This window comes from Sander lucioperca, chromosome 5 (genome assembly GCF_008315115.2).
Source record: "Sander lucioperca isolate FBNREF2018 chromosome 5, SLUC_FBN_1.2, whole genome shotgun sequence".
Lineage (NCBI taxonomy): Eukaryota > Metazoa > Chordata > Actinopteri > Perciformes > Percidae > Sander > Sander lucioperca.
Genome location: NC_050177.1, coordinates 13,997,481 through 14,021,117, shown reverse-complemented (window position 1 = coordinate 14,021,117; position 23,637 = coordinate 13,997,481). Strand labels below are relative to the sequence as shown.

The 23,637-nt window shown below is 40.1% G+C and overlaps 1 protein-coding gene across 1 annotated transcript; it reads right to left on the bottom strand.

Moving 5' to 3' along the window:
• Window positions 1-11,500: 11,500 nt before the first annotated feature.
• LOC116057178 (heterochromatin protein 1-like) lies at window positions 11,501-22,776 on the bottom strand. Its single transcript, XM_031309583.2, has 5 exons — window positions 22,577-22,776; window positions 22,168-22,300; window positions 20,953-21,197; window positions 20,523-20,675; window positions 11,501-11,829 (listed from the first exon to the last, which is right to left on the bottom strand). Exons 2-5 carry the CDS (start codon window positions 22,240-22,242, stop codon window positions 11,751-11,753), a joined length of 552 nt encoding a protein of 183 aa, XP_031165443.2. The 5' UTR covers window positions 22,243-22,300; window positions 22,577-22,776; the 3' UTR covers window positions 11,501-11,750.
• Between the last annotated feature and the right edge of the window lie 861 nt (window positions 22,777-23,637).

The following is a 23,637-nucleotide window of genomic DNA, read 5'->3' as shown; positions in this document are numbered from 1 at the left end:
TAGAGTGACGTCAGAACCAGTCCAACCTGTTCACACACCCAGTCAGAGTCAGAGAAGTCCCCCATCAGATGATGGAGTTCTACTATCTGTCCACTAGATGGAGCTAACTGACCATCTAATGAGCTAAAGATCAGGAACTGGTACAGCAGCAGGTATCTCTCCAAGTGGCCTCCGTGTGACATATTACTTTGATACTTTAAGTACATTTACCTGTTAATATTTACTACCTTAATACTTTTTTTACACTGCTTAATTGTGTCCAACATTTACCTTTACATGTACCGCTCCCTCACTCTTGGGTGAGAAGAAAATCTCCAAATTAAAACAATAAAAGCATCTTTCTCCTGACTGCAGCTCGCAAATCAACACACATTTATTTAAATGTGTCATTCCACGACACATTTAATTAAATTTCAATTCAATTTATTTATAGTATCAAATCATAACAAGAGTTATCTCGAGACACTTTATAGATAGAATAGGTCTAGACCACACTCTATGATTTACAAAGCCCCAACAATTCCAATAGTTCCCCCAAGAGCAAGCATTAGCAGTGGCTATTGCGAGAGTGGCGAGGAAAAACTCCCTTTCAGGAAGAAACCTGGGACAGACCCAGGCTCTTGGTAGGCGGTGTCTGACGATGCCGGTTGGGGGTGTGCTGAACAGTGGCAATAATAATCACAAGGATAATGGAGCAGTGACTACAAATGGTAGTCGTAGTAGTTCATGTCATAACAGGGCACTGATGGCGTTACAGGATGTAGCATGGCACAACACAGCATGGGTGGGCGTAGCAAGATGCAGACGCTTGGCAGGACGCAGCCGGACACTGCAGGGCATTGCAGAGCGTTGAACCACACTGACAGCTCCAACCAAGATGGTGGTGCCACCCTAATCCAAGGGAATATTCTGGCCCGGAAAAGAAACACAAGGACTCCGGAGAGTAAACTCCCCAGAGATAGGTTAGTAACAAGCATTTCTGGTTGCAAGGATGCACACAAATGGAAACAAATGGAAAGAGAGAGGAGAGAGCAGCTTGGTGTGTCACAGGAAGGAAGGAACCTTCCCCGTAGTCTAGAACTATAACAGCATAACTAAGAGAGGCAGGCCAAAGAGAGGTGCCTGGTCGGGCTAGAACTCTCCCCAACCGGACCGGGCTGTACTGGCCTGCCTCCCTCTACTCTACTCTATTCACTCCCTAACTATAAGCTTTATCAAAGAGGAGTGTTTTCAGTTTATTCTTAAATATGGTGATGGTGTCTGCCCCCCGAACCCAGATTGGGAGCTGGTTCCACAGGAGAGGAGCCTGGTAGCTGAAGGCTCTGGCTCCCATTCTACTTTTAGAGACTTTAGGAACCACGAGAAACTCTGAATTCTGGGAGCGTAGTGCTCTAGTGGGACAATAAGGTACTAAGAGCCCCTCAAGATATGATGGTGCTTGGCCATTTAGAGCTTTGTAGGTCAGAAGAAGGATTTTAAATTCAATCCTGGATTTTACTGGAAGCCAATGGAGAGAAGCTAATACAGGAGAAATATGATCTCTTTTCTTAGTTCTTGTCAGAACACGCGCTGCAGCATTCTGGATCAGCTGGAGAGTCCTAAGGAACTTATTTGAGCATCCTGATAGTAAGGAATTACAGTAGTCCAGCCTAGAAGTAACGAATGCATGGACTAGTTTTTCAGCATCGTTTTGAGACAGGATATTATGAAGGTAAATATGGTGCAAAAAGGGAGAGCTTGTAGAATACAATGTGAGAACTTGCAGAACAAAAAATCTGAACTTGTATGTTAAAATTTGCACTTGTAAAAATTTTATTTGCACTTGTAAAAATAAAATTTGCACTTGTAAAAAATATTCACACACCTGTGATCTGAATTTGAAGTCATACAAAGAAAAAAAACATGAGAGCTTGTAAAAAAAATCTGAACTTGTAAGTTGAAATTTGCACTTGTAGAAAATGTTCACACACCTGTATTCTGAATGTGAAGTTACAGAAAAAATATTCACAAATGTGTAGATTGATATTTACATGAACACAATGACAGCTGCAAACTTATAATGCAACATTTACTCGTATACTTTTTTTTTACTGGTTCATTTTCCATCACAACCACAACTCAGTGATTACAACCTCTCGAATCTGTCACTGCAACTTCACATATGTGCTCTCTCGCATCACAAAGTGGCCAATCTGCGCACCTCGACTTTCACAACACTCTTGACGATACATTTGGTGCAAAACTAATTTGTACCTGTGGACTTAGGCTGTGGAGCTCTGAGCTAACAGAACGGGAAAAGCCTTCTTATATACAGTCTATGGGAAAAGCAGGGTGTCTATCGCCAGATGAGGGACAACTCTGTGCGGCTTATTTATGTAGCATGGAAACTTGGTGGAATAGCATGCTAGCGTTAGCTAACTAGCAGCCAGCCCGCTTCTGAATACCTTTTGTCTAAACATTTTTAACAGTCAAACTAAAACACTGGCGGTGAGCTCCACGGCCTGCAGCCGCAGACGGACCGTCATCAGTGGGTAACAGGTGCCAAGTTTCGCATCCCTGCCGAGAATTGCATCCACTAGGGAAAATAATGATTTTATAAGGCAATGTACTGTTTAAAAACTAGGCAATATAGTAAATCTCTCTGTCATGTTCATCAATAATGATTAGGATTTTAGAAGGTTTAGAGAGACATCAATGTTTTATCAGACTCTGTAGTAGCATTTCCTTGCTACTTAGATGCAATTTTCGGCAGCAATGAATTCTGCAGAAATTATTGTTTCTGCCCAAGCGGGTGCAATTCTTAGCAGGGATGCACAACATCAGCAAAGCAAGCTCTGGTCATGGCCGGGGGATGGGCCGCTGCTACCGAATGTGGGGCTCTCCGTGTCCCGCTGGAGCTCCGACTGCAGGTCGAGGTCGGCAGCGAAGCTTTCTGGCAAAAGCAGTGTTACTACGCTGGTCGATCCCCACTGATGACGGTCCGTCTGCGGCTGCAGGCCGTGGAGCTCACCGCCAGTGTTTTAGTTTGACTGTTAAAAAGTGTTTAGATAATTAAAAGGTATTTATTTAGAAGCGGGCTGGCTGCTAGTTAGCAAGCTAACGCTAGCATTCTATTCCACCAAGTTTCCATGCTACATAAATAAGCCGGACAGAGTTGTCCCTCATCTGGCGATAGAAACCCTGCTTTTCCCATAGACTGTATATAAGAAGGCTTTTCCCGTTCTGTTAGCTCAGAGCTCCACAGCCTAAGTCCACAGGTACAAATTAGTTTTGCACCAAATGTATCGTCAAGAGTGTTGTGAAAGTCGAGGTGCGCAGATTGGCCACTTTGTGATGCGAGAGAGCACATATGTGAAGTTGCAGTGACAGATTCGAGAGGTTGTAATCACTGAGTTGTGGTTGTGATGGTAAATGAACCAGAGTAAAAAAAAAAGTATACGAGTAAATGTTGCATTATAAGTTTGCAGCTGTCATTGTGTTCATGTAAATATCAATATACACATTTGTGAATATTTTTTCTGTAACTTCACATTCAGAATACAGGTGTGTTAACATTTTCTACAAGTGCAAATTTCAACTTACAAGTTCAGATTTTTTTTACAAGCTCTCATGTTTTTTTTCTTTGTATGACTTCAAATTCAGATCACATGTGTGTGAATATTTTTTACAAGTGCAAATTTTATTTTTACAAGTGCAAATTAAATTTTTACAAGTGCAAATTTTAACATACAAGTTCAGATTTTTTGTTCTGCAAGTTCTCACATTGTATTCTACAAGCTCTCCCTTTTTGCACCATATTTACCTTCATAGGATATTTCTAATTTTAGCAATGTTACGAAGGTGAAAAAAGGCTGTTCTTGAGGTTTGTTTTGTTTTTGCTGGATGCCAGGGCAATGCCATCCAGAGTAGCTATATCTTTAGATAATGAAGTTCGGAGGTGTTTGGAGCCCAACACAATCACTTCAATTTTGTTTGAGTTTAACATCAGAAAGTTGTCGTTCATCGACAAGTTTTTATATCTTTAATGCACACATGAAGTTTAGCTAACTGACTGGTTTCGTCTGGCTTGATTGACAAGTATAATTGTGTGTGACACATACGCTCCGCTAATGGTCCGCATACGTTACGCATACGTTACGCGTTCGTTCACTGTAGGCAAAGCGTAAGTAAAGCGTTGTAACGTGAACAGTCTTTAGTGCGAGGGGAGATAAACTGTGAGCTGCTACAGAGCTGCGGGACGCCGGCTGACAGCAGCAGTTGTTTAGCTGCTACAGAGTTCTGTTGAATCAGCAGCAGTTTGAAGATGTGTTTAGAGGCCAATAGGTGACTGGGAGCTCCATATCCATGGTACTGAAAGGAGGGGGGGTCATTATGGCACGTTTTCTTTTGTTGTGCATGAGTAAAAAAACATCCCCCCCATCCGTTTTTTTTCACAAATCGCACCCTGCGAACACATTTTATACTTTTTAATCCTCAATTCAAATTACAAAGTAAAATGAAATTAGATTTTATAATAATATTAATCCTTAAAGTTTTTGGGACAAAGAGTCTATGTACATGAAGGATTCATTCTGCAGGAATGAAAACAAGTCAGACATTTAGAAACTTTGGTTTTTGTCATCACACAAGGCTAATTGATTATGAATTATTGATATATTCAAGTGTAGCAGTCATTAACATCTGTCCTTGTTTTTAGACAGCTGTGATGCTCCACCAGATGTTCCAGCTGCAGTCAGTTAGCTGCACATGTCCAAACTGTGCAGCTTGATGCAGAATCAACAGTAGCAGTTGACAGGCTGTTGTTGTACCTCACATTCCTCCTGTTTAACAACACTGGGCACTTTTCCCCAGGTTGGTGAAAAGACTTGGGTGACCATATTTGGCAGGAGGTTTAGGGCTCCTCCCCTTAAGAAGATGGGACGATTTAAAAAAAAAAAAAAAAATGCAATTTGTACATGAAGGATTGACAGCATTTTGGAGCATTATTATGACCATATCTGTGTCTAAAACAGTTAGTTGTGATACTCAGATTGATTTTACATTCACTTGGCTTCGGTACTGTCCAAAACTGCTGGAGTCTGTGATGAAGACTGAAGCTAAAAGTTCAGATATAATCTTCACAAAGTAATTATTTAAAGTATTAATTAAAGTGTTTGTACTCCCAGTTTGTGTGTTGGTTGGCTGTCCCAGCTGATTTCTGCTGATTGGAAACATCTCCAACTTTCCATCAACAACACTGATGAGCAAGTTGAGCAAAAGTATGACCAGCAGGAGAAAACAAACTGGGGTCTCGGTTCTCTTCCAAGTGAACTAGAGTTCGGTTCACTTCAGGTGAGAACTAGACTGCTCTGCCGGGGATTTGATTTCACCGTGTTCAATCTTAAAAGATTGAGCTTGGTGTGGTGATAGCCAGACTAGGTGAGAACGTGATCTGACCCAAACACAGGAAGTGGACCAAAAACAGAGCATTTACTAGCCTGCAGTTTCACCCTTTCACACAGTTTACAGACTTAAATATCTGGTTTAAGGGATGATAACTTTCAGATCCATATGTAATGCGTGTGCAGGTTAGTTCCCCCAGCAAATGGGAATGCCTGACACTCATTTTTTCAATTTACAGCGTCAAAATGCATTTGTCTATTCTAGCGAGTCAGCTTCCAGTAATATTACAGTTAGCTCCAAACAGTGGCCAACTCCTCTTTAACACAACTAAAGACATTTAATGATACAGCCAACACTGTCAGCTGCTCCCATTGTTCACCTTCCTTTAAAATATGACAAACACTAAAGCAGAACCAGAGAAGCCAACACGGTAGAAATGTAGTGGAGCTTCATTATTTCGGAGAGTTTCCCTCTGATATTCTGTCCAATCAACAAGCGACTGCTTCCACCACGTGACGTGTGTTTACAGTGTTTGCTGCGTTTGATAAAGTGCAGTGTGACGCAAACCGAACCAAATGAAAAATGCAACAATGTTACAACTTCAGCCCCGAATCTCACCGAGCCCACCGCACTATAGAGGAGACACTAACGGAGCACACTGTTGCTCAGCAACGGACGTTCTGTTTACCTGAATCTTTATAATTATCGAATGGGAAGCTAACTTCAACGCTGGTGATGCAACGGAACATTAATATGAACTACTACCTAGCCTGTTAGCTTCTGCTCAGCAATCTTCAAATCCTCTTCTGGCATCTTTCTTTTTGAAATGCTACTCCTCCCACATAATTTTAACTACATCATTCAAACTTTAAAATATTCACAAAAGGTTGAGGTAGGTCCAAATAAGGCCTATAGTTTAGAAATATTTAGTTTACATTGGGGTGCCAGCAGAGGATAAGAGCTACTTGGCATGTAGAATAAAGATGGATCAGACCATATTCTCTGTGCCTGGAGAGACTTTCTATTCCTCTCCACAACCTTCATGACAGTCACCTGACAACCAAACTTTAAATGAGATGTTTTTAGATATTGCCATGCTTTCTGACATATGAATATGCTCTGTAATGCAGCCTTGTATATCATAAACCCTCTGATTCACCGTGTCTGCTCTAAATGATAACACACACTTTGAACACGGGCCTTCCAGCCAAAGGTGTTGTCCACATGAACACCAAGGTGCCTATAGGAGCAGAGCCGATTAATTGGTTCATCATTTATGACCTCTGATTCCCTCTGGCCCATGTCACAACGTCACAACCAACTGCTCAGTTTGTGAAAAAATGCCAAAACACATGTTGTATATGTACACAAACAAAGCTACATCTCTGTAAACAAAAACCTCAGCAACAATCTGCTTATCCTTCTAATTTCCTGAAATGCTTCATAAAACTAGTCCATTCTTAATTTTGAAGGCTATATGGCTACAAGCTGTAACCACGGTGATTGATATCAGGATCATCTTCTGAATATAATAATTAATATGTTAGGCCTACCATAAATTGATATTTCATAAAGTCAGTTATTTGCTCATTTTGTGTTATGTATACTATGATAACATCTAAATAAATGTTGATAGATGTAGCGTTATAGTTTAAAAAATATAAATAAACAACAAAGCAATCCAGCTTCCCTGGCCGAAATAGACCGAAATAATAACATTAAAAGAAATACAAATAAACTTGATAAGATGTGGTGAATAATGTTGATTAAAACAGCGCTTATTGGGCTAAAAATACCAATAATAGCAAAGCTATACAGCTTCTCTGCCGCAGCCCGACTGGCAGAAAGAAACGTGCTGTGATCAGGGAATCTGTGCGTAGACCACGGATGATGCCTGCCATTGACTTACATAGGCATCGGATCTGTGGGCCCGTCACGGAATTTTTGGCGATTCCGTGAAACTGTCACAGATTTTGAGTTAAGGGGCCGTGTTCATTTCAAGGAATTCTGTGAGACCAGGTTGCAAAAGAGTGTCATAAAAAAGAATAAACCTGTAAAATAAGAAGAAACAAAATGTCGAAGATCAATTCAATTCAGTTTATTTAAGAAGAGGACAGATCAAATTAATAAAACAAATGATTATACATGGGTTAAATATCCAAGAATTAGCCAAAAGCTCGAAAACCTCCCACAAATACAACCAGCTGTTATCATGTGTCTAATCCACTGAAGAAGCCTCGGGGATACCATATATAAATATATTTATATACATACATACGTACATACATACACAGTATATATATATACGTAGATACCACATTGGCCGCTGCTCTTTATTGGAGCGATATGTTGACACGGCGGCCATTTCCTAACGTTCCTAATCTATTTATGATACAGGATACTTGATTAAATAAAATATGTGGCTTTCTAATCAAACTTTTTTTTCAAAATATTTTGAAGCTAGTGACAGTCTGCTGATTTAAGCCTTGATACAATTTAAACAGGTGAGTTATATAAACAGTTGTTATGAAGTGTGAAATTAGCTTCATAGACCAAAACAGTATTTTTGTATCAGGCTGTAAACATGTTTATTTCTGATGTAAAGTTTGGATTTTTTTATTATGGGGGTCTATGGGGAATGACGTGAGGAACTGTTCAGTGACACACATAACAAACATCGTTTTCAGCATCTTACTGAGATATTAATAATCACTCAAATAAAACATACATGACCTGACACAAGCTAGCATTAGCTCAATTCAGTATCAGGACAGTCACTTAACTTACTGTTAGCATAAAAGGATTAATGTTACCTTTTGCGATGAAAATAAACTGAATATTTCAGCAATTTGACATCACCTTAGTAAACAGTGATGGGATTTTTGGTAAACTGTATTTACCAGGTGATTTAGAACAACAAATACTTCTTCTTGCAGCATTAGTTAAAAAAAGCTAGCAGTTGAACCCTGAACTCTGAATATTTTATTACAGGAAAACAAACTAATTTTGAGTGGAATAAATCCCTTCAAAGGGAGGGAGTGTAATGTGTAGTCGTAGTAGCCAGGATAACATACATGCTGTTCAGAAGATAAAGTTACTGCTGGTCAGCCTTCAACGTGGAGAGAAGCAGTGCTCAAAGTGGGCCGGTACGCAGGGCACCTCTACATTTTACTCTTAACCGTACCTGCACTTTTTCTTGCGTACCGCTGCTTCTCGCATGTAGCCGGTACTCTTCCACTGACAGAGAAAGCATCAGAGAGATGACCCTAACGTTCCATAAACTACATTATCCAGAGGGCAATACATTTTTACCTTGGATCTTGACGAATCACGTAAAGGCAAGCAGTTGGCCTACCCTATCAGAAGTTAGCTTCTCCATGGACACTAAAAAGCTGTCAGCCTGACCGTAAAAACGTTTTTTTTTGAAAAAGCAAAATTTTTTATTGCCAACTTCCAAGTACATTTTTGGTGGCCCAAATGTTAATATTTTCAACCCCTTCCCCTTCTTGCCTCTGGCTCTTTGCACTGGATATGCAAAAGAGCTGTTCACTAACCAGAGGGTAAATGTGACTGTACAAAGCTTACAGCAGGGCTATTCAACTACACTGTTCTGGGGGACACATTTTCAGAAGCCTAATACACACTGAGAATAAAGAATAAAGAATGCAGACATCACCGGCATGATGACGTCATTCACGTGTATATTAAGTGGCCACGCTGGGGGGAGGAGCCGGTTTGTCTCCGGCAGCAGATAAGTTTCCAAAGACACAAACAGTTAGACTACAAACCGACAGCTCTCGTTTTAGCTTGTTGGTAAAACATGGCTATTAGCAGAGTAGCATGCTGTAGGCTGGTTGTGTAAAACAGCGCGGTGGACGAGAGCAGCAGACGTTAGTTAGATACCTTGTGTCGGGTTCGCTCCATGGAATGGATGAGTGGACTGGATGTTTTCTACAGAGATGATGTAGCAGCATGTTTGCAGCTTAAAATGATCCCAAACTTTGTCGTTTTCTCTCGCCTGTCTCTTCTCTTAGACCCTCGCTATTTTCGTCTTCCTTCATTTGTAATCTGGGCCATCAGTCTCGTGCATAGACAGTATATAACTGGTTTTGTGTCCACAGAAGCGTAAAACCTCTTGTGCGCTAGTAATTATCCTCCGTGCGGAAACACAGTGAGCCATACAACCTTAATTACATTGATTTAACGAAGTTTCGTGGCCAAGAATTTTGCTTCGAGGATTTTTTTGTAATCGAATTATTCAAGGAATCGTTTCAGTCCTATTTGGCAATGAATATGTAGCCTGGCTCTGCCCTCCTACTTACTTCCGCTCAATTTTCATTTCCCTTCAGTACTCCATCTGGGTTTGCGGTATATTCTTAGGTTTTCTCCGGTCAAATATTTGGCGGTCCAATCAGCGAACAGAGGGAGTGGCTGAGAACGATGACGTTGAGGACGTGCACTAGAAAGATGCGAGCGAAGCCATTCGGTCTGTTGTGGCAGCAACGCTGCCGAATATCCAGAAGTTAAAGCCCGAGCAAGAACAATCTGAGTTGTGTTGGTGGCCATGATGTTGTGGCCCTCCTCCCCACGGGGTTCAGGAACAGTTTGATTTTCCAGCTCGCTCCGTTAGTGGTGAAGGAGTTGGCTAAGACTAGCGATGCTAATGCTAAATATAAGCTGATAGTTGTTGTTGGTCTCCCCTCTTGTTGAACATGCACATGACATTCGTCACGACCAAACGTTAGCGATTGGTTATGGCAGATCCAGAGTGGCTCTGGGCAGATCCAATAGTTTTAAACTTCAACAGAGTACCAGCCTATGGAAGTTAACACTTGTCAATGGAGAGAGGCCAGACTCTCTGTACAAATGAAATGTCTGGTAGGACCAGGCTAATGAATATGTGTCAGCACAATAGATTACAATCTATTTAATGTAACTTCCTCACTAAATGCATCCCCGCACTGCCCTCTAATCTTTTACCTCTGGTTCTATTTCTGAAAGCCTGTGCCCCACAAAGTCACCAAAATAGCTGATGAACCCCATGTTCCTGGGATCCTGATGAGCTGATGAACAACCCCATAGCATCCGGTTGCCATTCTATAAGTCTTAAATATTATTAATAAATAATTGTGTTTTTTCATGCCAGAAATGGCTACTTTCAAATATTCAATCAAATAATTGAACTTATTGTCTACTGTTTCTTTAGAATAGCCAATTTGGTTAATATCACAGCAGAATATAGACTGACTTCACTGCCATCTGTGTAGCTACTCTCTAATGTTATGTCTGCATAAATAACAATACATTGTTGTTGTACCAGCAATATCTCCAAGTTTTGTTTTTCACTGTAGAAATCTCAAATGTCATAATGATTTGCCAATGCAAGAGAGTACCGGCACCTTTTTTTTCCACTTCAAGCACTGGAGAGAAGATCAGAAAATAACAACACAGCTATAAGGGTATGAGGAGGAGGCAGGAGGACACAGCTTGGCTCTGAAACACGGCAGTGTGAATGAGCTGGTGATATTTAAGGGTACTATTCTGAGAAAATGTTTTCCCACATTGTTCACACGAGTACGGCTTCTCTCCAGTGTGAACGCGCTGGTGAGATTTAAGGCTACTGCTCTGAGTAAACATTGTCCCACATAGTTCACACGAGTACGGCTTCTCTCCAGTGTGAATGACCTGGTGTTTTTTAAGGTTACCATTCCGAGAAAACATTTTCCCACATTGTTCACACGAGTACGGCTTCTCTCCAGTGTGAACGCGCCGGTGTTTTATAAGGCCACTACTATGAGTAAAAGTTTTATCACATTGTTCACAACAGTACGGCTTCTCTCCAGTGTGCATGTGTAGATGTCTTTTAAGGTAACTACTCTGAGAAAACGTTTTCCCACATTGATCACAGCAGTACGGCTTCTCTCCAGTGTGAATACGCTGGTGTTTTATAAGGGCACTACGAACAGCAAAAGTTTTACCACATAGTTTACACCAGTATGGCTTCTTACCAGTGTGAATGTGTTGATGTATTTTAAGGGCACCAATCACAGAAAAAGTTACCCCACATTGTTTACACCAGTACGGCTTCTCTCCAGTGTGAACATGCTGGTGATATTTAAGGTGACCACTCTGAGAAAAAGTTTTACCACATTGATCACAGCTGTAAGGCTTCTCTCCAGTGTGAACATGCTGGTGAGATTTAAGGTTACCACTCTGAGAAAAGGTTTTACCACATAGATCACAGCTGTAAGGCTTCTCTCCAGTGTGAATGCGTTGATGTTTTTTTAGGGTACTCGGTCGTGTGAAAGCTGCCCCACATTGACCACAGCTGTGTAGACTGTCTCCAGTGTGAACTCTCTGATGAATCTTTAAATATCCAGATGTTGTGAAAGATTTGTCACAGTGTTGACAGTGGTGACATTTGGGTCCCTTTCCTCCTCTCCGTTTCTATAGCAACAGACAAACAGAGAGAGAGAGTTAGTGAACAACCTCCTTAAATCCTGGGGGGAGAATGTTTTTCATTAAAGTTAATTTTACTGGCAAAACAGTTAAAGTCCTTCTTACATTACACAATAACAAAAGAATAGAAGATTTTTTAAGAAGTAAAAAGTTTTGGATACAATTTTACTTCTTCAACCATATGTTAAATTAAAAGTCAATGTAGATTTACATATTGTCATAACATCATAATCCTACAATGAATCATTGTGAAAACTAAACTTTCTAGATGTGTTGTTACTTTGGTCAGGTCATCATCAAAAAAGAGAATTAGTACATTCATGATTTTGTCCATGTCCATCAGTTGCTTCATGTACATTTATTAAAACTTGCATTGTATAGCTTTTCATATAGCTAGACGTCTAAACTCTGGGACAAGGCCGTTATGTTTATATAACTGCCATGCTGATTCCAGACAGACAGCTTTGTTTGTTTGGGCTTCAAATAGCTTTTACACAGTGGCCATCGTTAATGACAAATCGGGTTCCTCTGTGAAAGTGCACACACGTATTGTTTGTATCACAAACACGGTGGGTCAGTGAAGGAGCAGTCGCAGCGGTAGCCGTCGTTGCCGCTAATGTACTCGTATGACAGTGTACAGTGTACAGTGAGTGCACGGACCGATGCTTTATGACCAGCATCTAATGACTAGCAGCACTGTCTTACCGCTGCTGCCGTACGGTATCTTCCTTGACCATGCGCTGCAGAAGCACCCGGCTCCCTCAAATTGAGGCACCAAGTGCGCCACCATTTGTTTTTAACTCCTTTCTCATATAAAGCTGTATCTACATGCTCCAAGTTTGATAAACTTTGCACTCTTGCTTTTCAGGCAAAGACCCGCCCTAATTTGCATCTGATTGGCTAGAACTTGTTTCATTGGTAGGTGGAAGTTTGATGATTGGTTAAACCCAGCGCATCAAAAACAAATCCCATGTGGACTTTTTTTATTTACTTATTTTTCTTAATAATTGTTAGATCATTGTTCATTTTTTTAAGTGTATTAATCCGTGTTTTGGGGTTCCTAAACATAGCCTACTGTTCTGTACTATACATGTCCTGTTGCACTCATTAAGTTCTCATCTGAGCAGATTTCTGTCCTTCAACTAACGATAGCCTCTCTGAGCAAGTGTCGCATTGTCGCTGTCATGGATGTGGCACACAACTTTGCGAGGGGGAGGTGCTGGGCGGGACTTAATTTACCTGGGCAGTGCGCCCAAGTAGAAATAATGTATGGGAAACTCTGCTTCTAACCTCAGTAGTGGGGACGTGAGGTGTAAACATAGCAAAAGCATTTTCATTTAAAAAATGTTAAATAGTGTTAGGTAGCCCCCCAGGCTTACACAAATGGATTGTTGACAAGCATCCAAATGGCTCAGAATTACATGAAATCAATGTGTTGTTAAAGTGGTATTGCACAACAGTAGAACTTATAAACGGAGTGTCTATCTGCACCCCCGGTACGAATAGCCTCGGCCGCACAGCTGAGCTATTCACACCCTGTGACGTAACAACAAAAACACGTTGCTCGCGTGCACCGAAATCATGGTGGACGTTCATCTTCCATGACTGCAGAAACTGGCATATTAGGAAAGTTTTGTCTCTAAAGTTTATAACAATTGAATTTCTAGCGGGAAATAGATACAACAGTTGCGCTTTCTGTCTTCAGTGAAAGCATACAACCGTTGTTAGTTAGTACCTATTTTTTATATACAGTATGGTTGCCTAGCAACCGACACTTGAAGACACCAAGTGGTAGTTGTACAGCTTCCTGTAAGAACTGCTAGGTGAGTGGTTATAACTCTGAGCTTTGGTCTGGGAGTCTGGAGTTCGATTCCCTGGTAAGGTGATCTGTTTTTCTTTTCCATTTTGATTGGATAATTTGCATGCCATTGTGCAAGTCAGGGCCCGCAAACGCGACATTTTTTTTGCAGGGTGGTAGGGGAAGACTCATGAATATTCATTAGGAGATTCATCCCTGAATGGCTAGTACTTGTTGCCTGCTCTGGTTGGGTTGGTTAGGTTTAGGCAAGAGAAGTGGGATTGGTTATGGTTAGAGTGTCAGGGCGAGCCAATCAGTGATGAGTTCCCTAATGAATATTCATCAATCTTCCCCTACACAAACACACATTGTATATATATATACACATATATATATATATACACATATATATATATACACATATATATATATACACATACATATATATATATATATACACATACACATATATATATATATATATATACATACACATATATATATATATATACACATACATACATACATACATACATACATACATACATATACATACATACATACATACATACATATATACATATATACATACATACATACATACATACATACATACATATACATACATACATATATATATATATATATATATATATATAAAAAACTATAATATTCCAAAAAGGTGTAATACATGAGTAGTAGTATGGATAACTGTGTGTAAATATATGCCAAGGTACTGTAAATGCACAGGGGTGCAAATAGCATACATTGATATTTGTACCAGTCGGGGTATTAATAGAACACATTGCTGTGTGCACCGGCGGGGTACGAATAGCATACGCTACTAATTGTACCAGGGGTGCAAATAGCCTCACCCATTTATAAATCCAGGATAACCGATAAAGCGAGCCTTGACCTAGTCTGATCAGAGCTTCCTGGTGTTCTGTGTTTCACGACAGCAAAGCCAGGCTGAGGAGGAGAGACTAGGTTGAGTCAGGATGAAAAAAAATCGTCTGATGAGTCTCGATTTCTATTGAGACATTCTGATAGTAGAGTCAGAATTTGGCGTAAACAGAATGAGAACATGGATCCATCATGCCTTGTTACCACTGGGCAGGCTGGTGGTGGTGGTGTAATGGAGTGGGGAATTTTTTCTTGGCACACTTTAGGCCCCTTAGTACCAATTGGGCATCGTTTAAATGCCACAGCCTACCTGAGCATTGTTTCTGACCAGGTCCATCCCTTTATGACCACCATGTACCCATCCTCTGATGGCTACTTCCAGCAGGATAATGCACCATGTCACAAAGCTCCAATCATTTCAAATTGGTTTCTTGAACATGACAATGAGTTCACTGTACTAAAATGGCCCCCACAGTCACCAGATCTCAACCCAATAGAACATCTTTGGGATGTGGTGGAACAGGAGCTTCATAACCTCGATGTGCATCCCACAAATCTCCATCAACTGCAAGTTGTCATCCTATCAATATGGGCCAACATTTCTAAAGAATGCTTCCAGCACTTTGTTGAATCAATGCCACGAAGAATTAAGGCAGTTCTGAAGGGGAAAGGGGGTCAAACACGGTATTAGTAGGGTGTTCCTAATAATCCTTTAGGTGAGTGTATGTCTGTGCGTTTTCCTATTTCCATTTAAAAAGTGCAAAGAAAAAAGCCAATAAAGTACAAAATAAAACACTTTTTAAATACACAAACACACCCACATCAATCATACACATACTTGAAATAACTATATACAAAAATATATAGAAATAAGTCATTATAAATTGCACAGGGTGTAAAATGCTTATAGGAGGCCCTGTTTTTGCTTTGACACATCTCCAGCCATTAGGTTCACTGTACCGTGTACGGCACACTTTGTGGCTGTGGCATCGCTGTAACCTCCATTCATAAACGTTTTTATAACTTCAAAGCATTACATTTTTTGCAAAATTTTATTTCTTAAATGCCCAAGAGTCCAAGGAAATGGAATATCCAAGCCATTATATCCAAAACGAGCTGTTTGTACAATCTTGACGTTTCTGGCCGAATCAGAACGGAAAATCGCTGTCTTTCATTTCCGCACTTCTATCGCGTCTCACTCTTCTCTCGAGGGTCCTACATGTTCGATGTGGGCGTCACTGTATTCTCTGAGTTCCAAGGTTTTCTAATGGATACCTGGTATAGGCCAATCGGTGCATGTTTGCCTGTGATATTCCAATAGAAAGCTGAAGACTCCTCTGACGCGATGTGAGCCCACGTGCAAACGATCGACATTTGCTCGGACCAGTTAGATTTTATAATGCTATAAGACCCGTCTACATTTTTAGCCAATGAGCAGACAAGTCGATAGATACCACATTTGAAATCCCTGAAACCCCTGATATTTTAAAAACAGTTCTGAAATGCAAAATAATACAATTTAAATCATGTGATAAAACATGTGATTAATTCAGCGATTAATCATGATAAAAAAAAATTATCGTTTGACAGCTCTAGTTATTATTACATTTTTAATAAATCATTTAAATTTCTCCCTTTTTTGCGTTGTACACTGTAAACCCGAATGTTCAAAGTAATTAAATAGATTAAGTGGTGTATACTCAAATTTTTAGAAAAAGTTATACTAACATAATTTTGTCAAGTTGGTGTAACATGTTCTTCATTTTTGAGTATTGTTAACTAATAATTTTTGATTAAAAGGAACTATTTTGTGTATAAGTAAGCATAACTTAAAAACATAACTTAAGTGCAACTTAATAGAATTAAGTAATTACTAAGAATGATAAAGTCCTGTTATTTCTATTGTTTCAAATAGGGGTGATTTAAAAAAAAAACTTTAAAATAAAAAAATGTACATAGCACATGTTAAAATACAATAAAATCTCAAAGTGCTTCACCAAATAAGTAAAATTGATCATAATAAATAAATTGCAATCAGCAAATGGTCTGAAATGCATTAGACATTAGTGGAAGACAACATGTATTTATTTTTTGCATTTTTATTGTCATCAATTTAATGTTGCTTATATATTTTTTATTTTTATTTAAGTGTTGAGCAGCTGCAGGCATCATTTTTTATGCCGAGTTAATCTCTGATTCAACCTGCGAAGCAGAAGGTGGTGCTAATATGCATACTACCTTCCTTACCGCTCTTTGGGAAAAAACAGAAGAAGAAAAGTTTGAACAACGCAGCAAGGCGGGAAGCAACAGACAGTAGGCTTACAAAAAGTTACTACCTACGTAGCAGCAATCAGCATCACTGGACTTATTGTAAGTATGAATGTTAATATTCATTCACTTTTACTTCTTTTATACATTATACATTTTTACATGCGTTTGTCTCAGAGAGTGTAGAACTTCTCCAAGCCCCCGCCCTTCACTGGCTTATCACGGAAATCTTGTAGGGATTGGCAACTTGTCAGATATAGGTTAGCTGCTAAAGAGCTAGCTAGCTAGCTAGCTAATTAGCGCGACCACTAACGTTACACACTCCAGCAGCACAGCTAGCGACCTACCACTACCAGACTCACTGAAGAATTTTACGACGGATGAATCTAGTAATCACACGCTCATTCCCCGCTTAAAGGTGGTGTTAGAAAATAAGTTGTTAGTAGAAGCACTAACAGACACCTCATATGCGATAGTTAGTTTTTTGTTGATGGAAACTTTCAATAGTGCACCGCTAAGGTCCAATATCATATTAAAAGAGCATAAACCAGCATAATGAGTCAAACTGAGTTCCTACACTGCAAGTCCGCGCTCCCTGTAGCTTCTAGGGACGCTCGTTTTAAATTCTGTGTGAGCAGACTGTCTGAGACATGGAGATTGCTGTTAACAGAATACGAGTCAACTGCCCGTGCTCGCCCACTTGTGTTGCGTTGGTTTTAAAACAAACGACCCTGCTGGAGGCAAGCTGCTTTTCATGACAAAGATGAAAAAAGTAAAAACCCTTAACAGTAAAGCTTTGGTTTGTAGAAATGGCATTATTGTTGATTAAGCATGCAGTAAGGTTCAAGTGCTGCTGCTTTTCTTTACAGTAATGTTAATTTTGCTTGATGGCTTTAGTAACTTCACACTTTAGGGATCAAATGAAAAGATCATTAACAGGGAACATTTATAAGTATTTATAATTCAACACTCTTTGAATGCTTTTACTTGTTCAGTTTCAGATCAGTTTATGCCTTTGCATCTCTCTGTTCCAGTTTCAAAAAGTTAAGGAAGATAACTGGAGATGTGATAAAGATCCCAGGTAATCCAATGAATCTCTCCACACACCCACACACACCACACCACACACACACCCACACACACACACACACACACACACACACACACACACACACACACACACACACACACACACACACACACACACCTCTAAATACCAGTAACTTAAACTGTTTTGTTTTTTCAGACAATGTTTTAGTGTGGTAACCCTAAATCATACACACTCCCACATACACATATCATTTGTTTATTCTACTTGCCTGTTTGATCAAAATAATGCTTTTTGCCGTATTCAAGTCAACAATTCATGAATGTCTTCTGTTCACGAATATCATCTTCCTAATTGATATTTAACCTTTGGCACTGAACAGATCATATTTTACTTTGTATTTGCTTGCAAATATTGTTGAAGAAAGATGGTGGAGACCACATTTCCCCTATGCTGACAGACCATAGTGATATCCTTCCCACCAGTGAACGAGCTCATAGACCTCTGGCCTGGTCTCAAAATAGAGTCTGAGGTAAAATGGATCAGCTCTCTCTTTTAAAGTGAAAATTGTGATTCTTACTCATTTGGCCGATATTTTTGCTTTATAAATGTGTGCTAGATTCTTCAAATTGGACTGTTTTTTTAAGTGTTCTCCTCCTGCTGTTATTTCTATGCAGTTGTATGCAGAGTTCCAGCGGATTACAAATCAGAACCTGCCCAACACATGCTATGCTGAGCTTGACCGCCATCTTCTACAACCGATGACCTTATTCAGACAGAAGGCATCAAAAACTGGGAAGACAGCAGATGCTCTGGCTAAAATTAAAAAAAATCAATGATGAACAGGTAAATAGATTTTTACACATTTCATAGGTTGACCCAGTGGAACATTGAACAGGTTCAATGATTCAAATGAGCTTTATGTCCACTTTATGTTTGCCATTTGTCTGATTGCATTAAAGATGTGAACAGGTTAGAAAGTGGTAAACTACCACCAAGGTTGCAGACCCTCAAGAATGGCTTAATGATGTAGAAACTCATCTGAAAAAAGGCTGCAGGGTAAAGCATTATAAAAGGCTAGTTCAAAGTTATCTCCTTTTGTCTAAATAATGCCTCAAAAAGTTACTGCACTACTTTGCAGGTGTTCATCTAATAGGCCCAAACTACACAATATGCATTTGTTCTCATTAATATAATGCAAAACTAACGCTAATGTTTTGTATGTTTCAATGTTTTTCTTAACCATTGTGGGCTGAAAGATGACCCACATTTTCCTGACTATCTGATTAGTTGTCTGGTCAATATCAGAAATTTGTGATACATATTTATTTCCTAGGGCCTTAAAGCAACACGCCTACTCATTGGGGCTTATTCCCCGTATCCCCCAGAGTTCGATAAGTCCATACATACCCTTCTCATCTTCGTGCGTGTCGTAACTCTGTCTGATGCACCCACGCCTAGCTTAGCACAGATCCTGGAGGTAACCGGCTCCATCTATGCTCCTAATAAGTGACGAAATAACGCCAACATTTTCCTATTTACATGTTGTGATTTGTATAGTCACAGCGTGTACGAATAACAAGGTCACATGAGACACAACCATCTTCTAACCGTATACAAACTGGGAACTATATTCTCAGAAGGCAAAGCACTGCTACTTGGGTGGAGTGATTTGCTTGCAGAACTCCAGGTGAACTCTCTGCTCCTCACCACGGGGCTTCTCAGGTGCAAATCACTCTGCCCAAGTAGCAGAAGTATCAGTGCTTCACCCTTTCTGAGAATAGTTGTCAGTATGTATACGGTTAGAAGATGCAGTGGGTGCGTCAGACACGCACGGAGATGAGAAGGGTATGTATGGACTTATCTAACTCTGGGGGATACGGGGAATAAGCTAAAGTCCCAATAAGTCAGTGTGTTCCTTTAAGTGACCAGGAACACATTTTGAAGGCTAGAAGTTTTTGTTCTTAAAAATCTCTCAAATGTATTTATGTATTTATTTATATACAATTTATTTAAGTATATTTTAAAATTATTTTTTTTTTCTATTTATTTTAATTTATAAATGTTTATTTATTTTTGTATTTAATTTTAAATTTAACTGTTCAAAAGCGGACTTTCATGACTTTTAGATATATTAAGTAAGGTAAACTTAATGTAAGTGAGGCAAACTTAATGTAAGTGAGGCAATCAGTTGCCACAAAATTTTTAAGTTTTGAGTCACATGTTTTTAAGTAAACAAACTCAACATATTTGACTAATGTGTACTTAAAACAATGACAACAAAAAACTAATAAACATTGAGTTTGGTTAACATAAACTGGTGTGGTTGTGTACTTATTTTTTTAAAGTTCTGTGAACTTATTCCTGTGGTTTGTAAACTCAAAACTTTAAGTCATAATAGCTGAAAGTAATTGAGCTGCCTTAACAGAAAACTGTAAGTCATATTAACTGCAAATATTTGAGTTGAGTTAAATGAGCACTTTTAATTTAACTGTTATCAAAAGGTACATGTAGCAATTCATCCAACCTTTTAAGTTCTGGAAAATTTGGACTTTTAAGTTAATCAACTTAAAAAATGTGAGGCAATCAGTTGCCACAATTTTTTTGAGTTCTGGTAACTTATTCGGGTTTACAGTGTATTAATATTCTTCAGTCTGGAGTAACCTCTTTCCTTCCCTCACCTCCTCCTTCTTCCTCTTGCACCCTCGCTTCCTCTTGCCCTTCTTCTTCTTCTCCTCCTTCTCCTTGTGTTTCTTCATGTACTTGGTGATAAGGTTGAGGTCCAGGTTGTCTTGAGGCTCCCATGTGTTATCCTCACTGGAAAGGTGAGTGCAGACAGTAGAAAATCTCCTCAGGCTTTGTTTTTAGGCAATACATTCTCACTCTAATTGCTAATTCGTATTATTCCTTTTTCTATTGCCATTTTGTAAGGTTATTTGCAGGTCTGCAACTTAGTGTCAAAAGACTTTCAACTTTGAGGGCATGATACAATGCCAAAATTTATGCTGTAGATTATCTGCAATTTTTAAATTAACAAGATACTATTTAAATATATAGAGAACACCAAGTATTGATATTATAGACTCATACTTACTCTGAGAACCCCTTCCATTTCAGCAGAAACTCTACTCTTCCCTTCACCACTCTGCGGTCCAAAACCTTCTCCACCACATACTCCTCCTCTTCCTCCTTCACTGCTGCAGGAGGTGCTGCAGGTTGCTCCTCCTCCTCCTCCTCCTTCACTGCTGCATCTGCAGGAGGTGCTGAAGGCTGCTCCTCCTCGGCCTTCTTGCCCTTCTTTCCTGCTCCGGTCGCCAGCTTGACGTCTGCTGAGGGCTCCTTTGGTAGACCCAAGGGGGAAACATGCAGAGATAATGATACAAGGGTTAGAAGAACTAATGGGAGGTGGGAGTGAATTATAGTTTACCATGTTTTACTATATTAAAATGTTCTGTTTGAATGGAGAAAATGCAAGGGCTGATGAGGTGAACAATCCATAGACTTCAGCCTCAATCAACGACAGTTCATTTACCAGAAAATCACCAGATGTTCCTCGCCTTGCAAAATTCTGTTTGTTTCAGGAAACAACAACAAACTTTGAGTTTAGAACAATGTTTTGATCGTGCTATAAGGCAGGCCAAAAGCAGAATTTATAAATCCAGGATAACTGATGAAGCCAGGCTTGACCTAGTCTCATCTGTGCAGCCAGGCTTGGTGTGTTTCACAAAGGCCAAGTCAGGCTGAGGAGGAGAGACTAGGTCGAGTCAGGATGAAGAGGAGAGACTAGGTCGAGTCAGGATGAGGAGGAGAGACTAGGTCGAGTCAGGATGAGGAGGAGAGACTAGGTCGAGTCAGGATGAGGAGGAGAGACTAGGTCGAGTCAGGATGAGGAGGAGAGACTAGGTCGAGTCAGGATGAGGAGGAGAGACTAGGTGGAGTCAGGCTAAAAATTAATTAGGCTAAAAAAAAATAGCCTAACTGCTACCCTTATCTTACGTTAATCAGCACCTGTCCTGTCTAAAACCTTCTAGTTTTCTAGCCATTCCACCACTTTTCTAACTGCCCCCAACTATTGGTAAAGGATGGCGGGTGTGATAGGCTAGCCTATTGACACTATGAACATTTTTTTTCCATATCATCCTTTTATTTTTAATATCATTATCTTTCGGGGGGGTTGTTATCGTTTGAGATCCCTAGTTATTATTACAATTTTAATAAATCATTTAAATTTCTTGTATTAATATTCATTAATATTGAGATTAGATTTCTGGGACTCTTCAGTCTGGAGTAACCTCTTTCCTTCCCTCACCTCCTCCTTCTTCCTCTTGCACCCTCGCTTCCTCTTGCCCTTCTTCTTCTCCTCCTTCTCCTTGTGTTTGTTCATGTACTCGGTGATAAGGTTGAGGTCCAGGTTGTCTTGAGGCTCCCATGTGTTATCCTCACTGGAAAGGTGAGTGACAGTAGAAAATCTCCTCAGGCTTTGTTTTTAGGCAATACATTCTCACTCTAATTGCTAATTCGTATTATTCCTTTTTCTATTGCCATTTTGTAAGGTTATTTGCGGGTCTGCAACTTAGTGTCAAAAGACTTTCAACTTTGAGGGCATGATACAATGCCAAAATCTATGCTGTAGATTATCTGCAATTTTTAAATGAACAAGATACTATTTAAATATACATAGAGAACACCAAGTATTGATATTATAGACTCATACTTACTCTGAGAACCCCTTCCATTTCAGCAGAAACTCTACTCTTCCCTTCACCACTCTGCGGTCCAAAACCTTCTCCACCACATACTCCTCCTCTTCCTCCTTCACTGCTGCTGCAGCTGCAGGAGGTGCTGCAGGCTGCTCCTCCTCCTCCTCCTCTTCCTCCTTCACTGCTGCTGCAGCTGCAGGAGGTGCTGCAAGCTGCTCCTCCTCCTCCTCCGCTGCTGCTGCTGCAGCTGCAAGAGGTGATGCAGGCTGCTCCTCTTCCTCCTCCTCTTCCTCCTTCACTTCTGGTGCAGCTGCTGCAGGCTGCTCCTCCTCCTCTTCCTCCTCCTCCTTCACTGCTGCAGCTGCAGGAGGTGCTGCAGGCTGCTCCTCCTCCTCTGCCTTCTTGTCCTTCTTTCCTGCTCCGGTCGCCAGTTTGACGTCTGCTGAGGACTCCTTTGGTAGACCCAAGGGGGAAACATGCAGAGATAATGATACAAGGGTTAGAAGAACTAATGGGAGGTGGGAGTGAATTATAGTTTACCATGTTTTACTATATTGAAATGCAGTGTTTCCTTTAGGATTTTTTTTAGCAGTGGGGGCAGGTCCAAACACTTTTCTGCCGAGTGACCGCGCTATTCTCCGAGATGCACTCTAACAATGCAGCCCTATTTCTGATACTGTGGGGGGCAGAAATGTTTCCGTGGGGGGCCGCCACGGTAAAATCAACAAAGAGGAAACACTGAAATGTTCTGTTTGAATGAAGAAAATGTAAGGGCTGATGAGGTGACCAAACCATAGGACTTCAGCCTCAATCAACGTTATTTACCAGAAAAACGCCAGATGTTCCTCGCCTTGCAAAATTCAGTTCGTTTCAGGAAACAATAACAAATTTTGAGTTTAGAACAACGTTTTGATTGTGCTGCAAGGCAGGCCAGGGGGCTGTTTCACAAAAGTATAAATAATAAATTCAGGATAACTGATAAAGCCAGGCTTGACCTAGTCTAATCTGTGCAGTTTGGCTTGGTGCGTTTCACGAAGGCCAAGTCAGGCTGAGGAGGAGAGACTAGGTCGAGTCAGGAT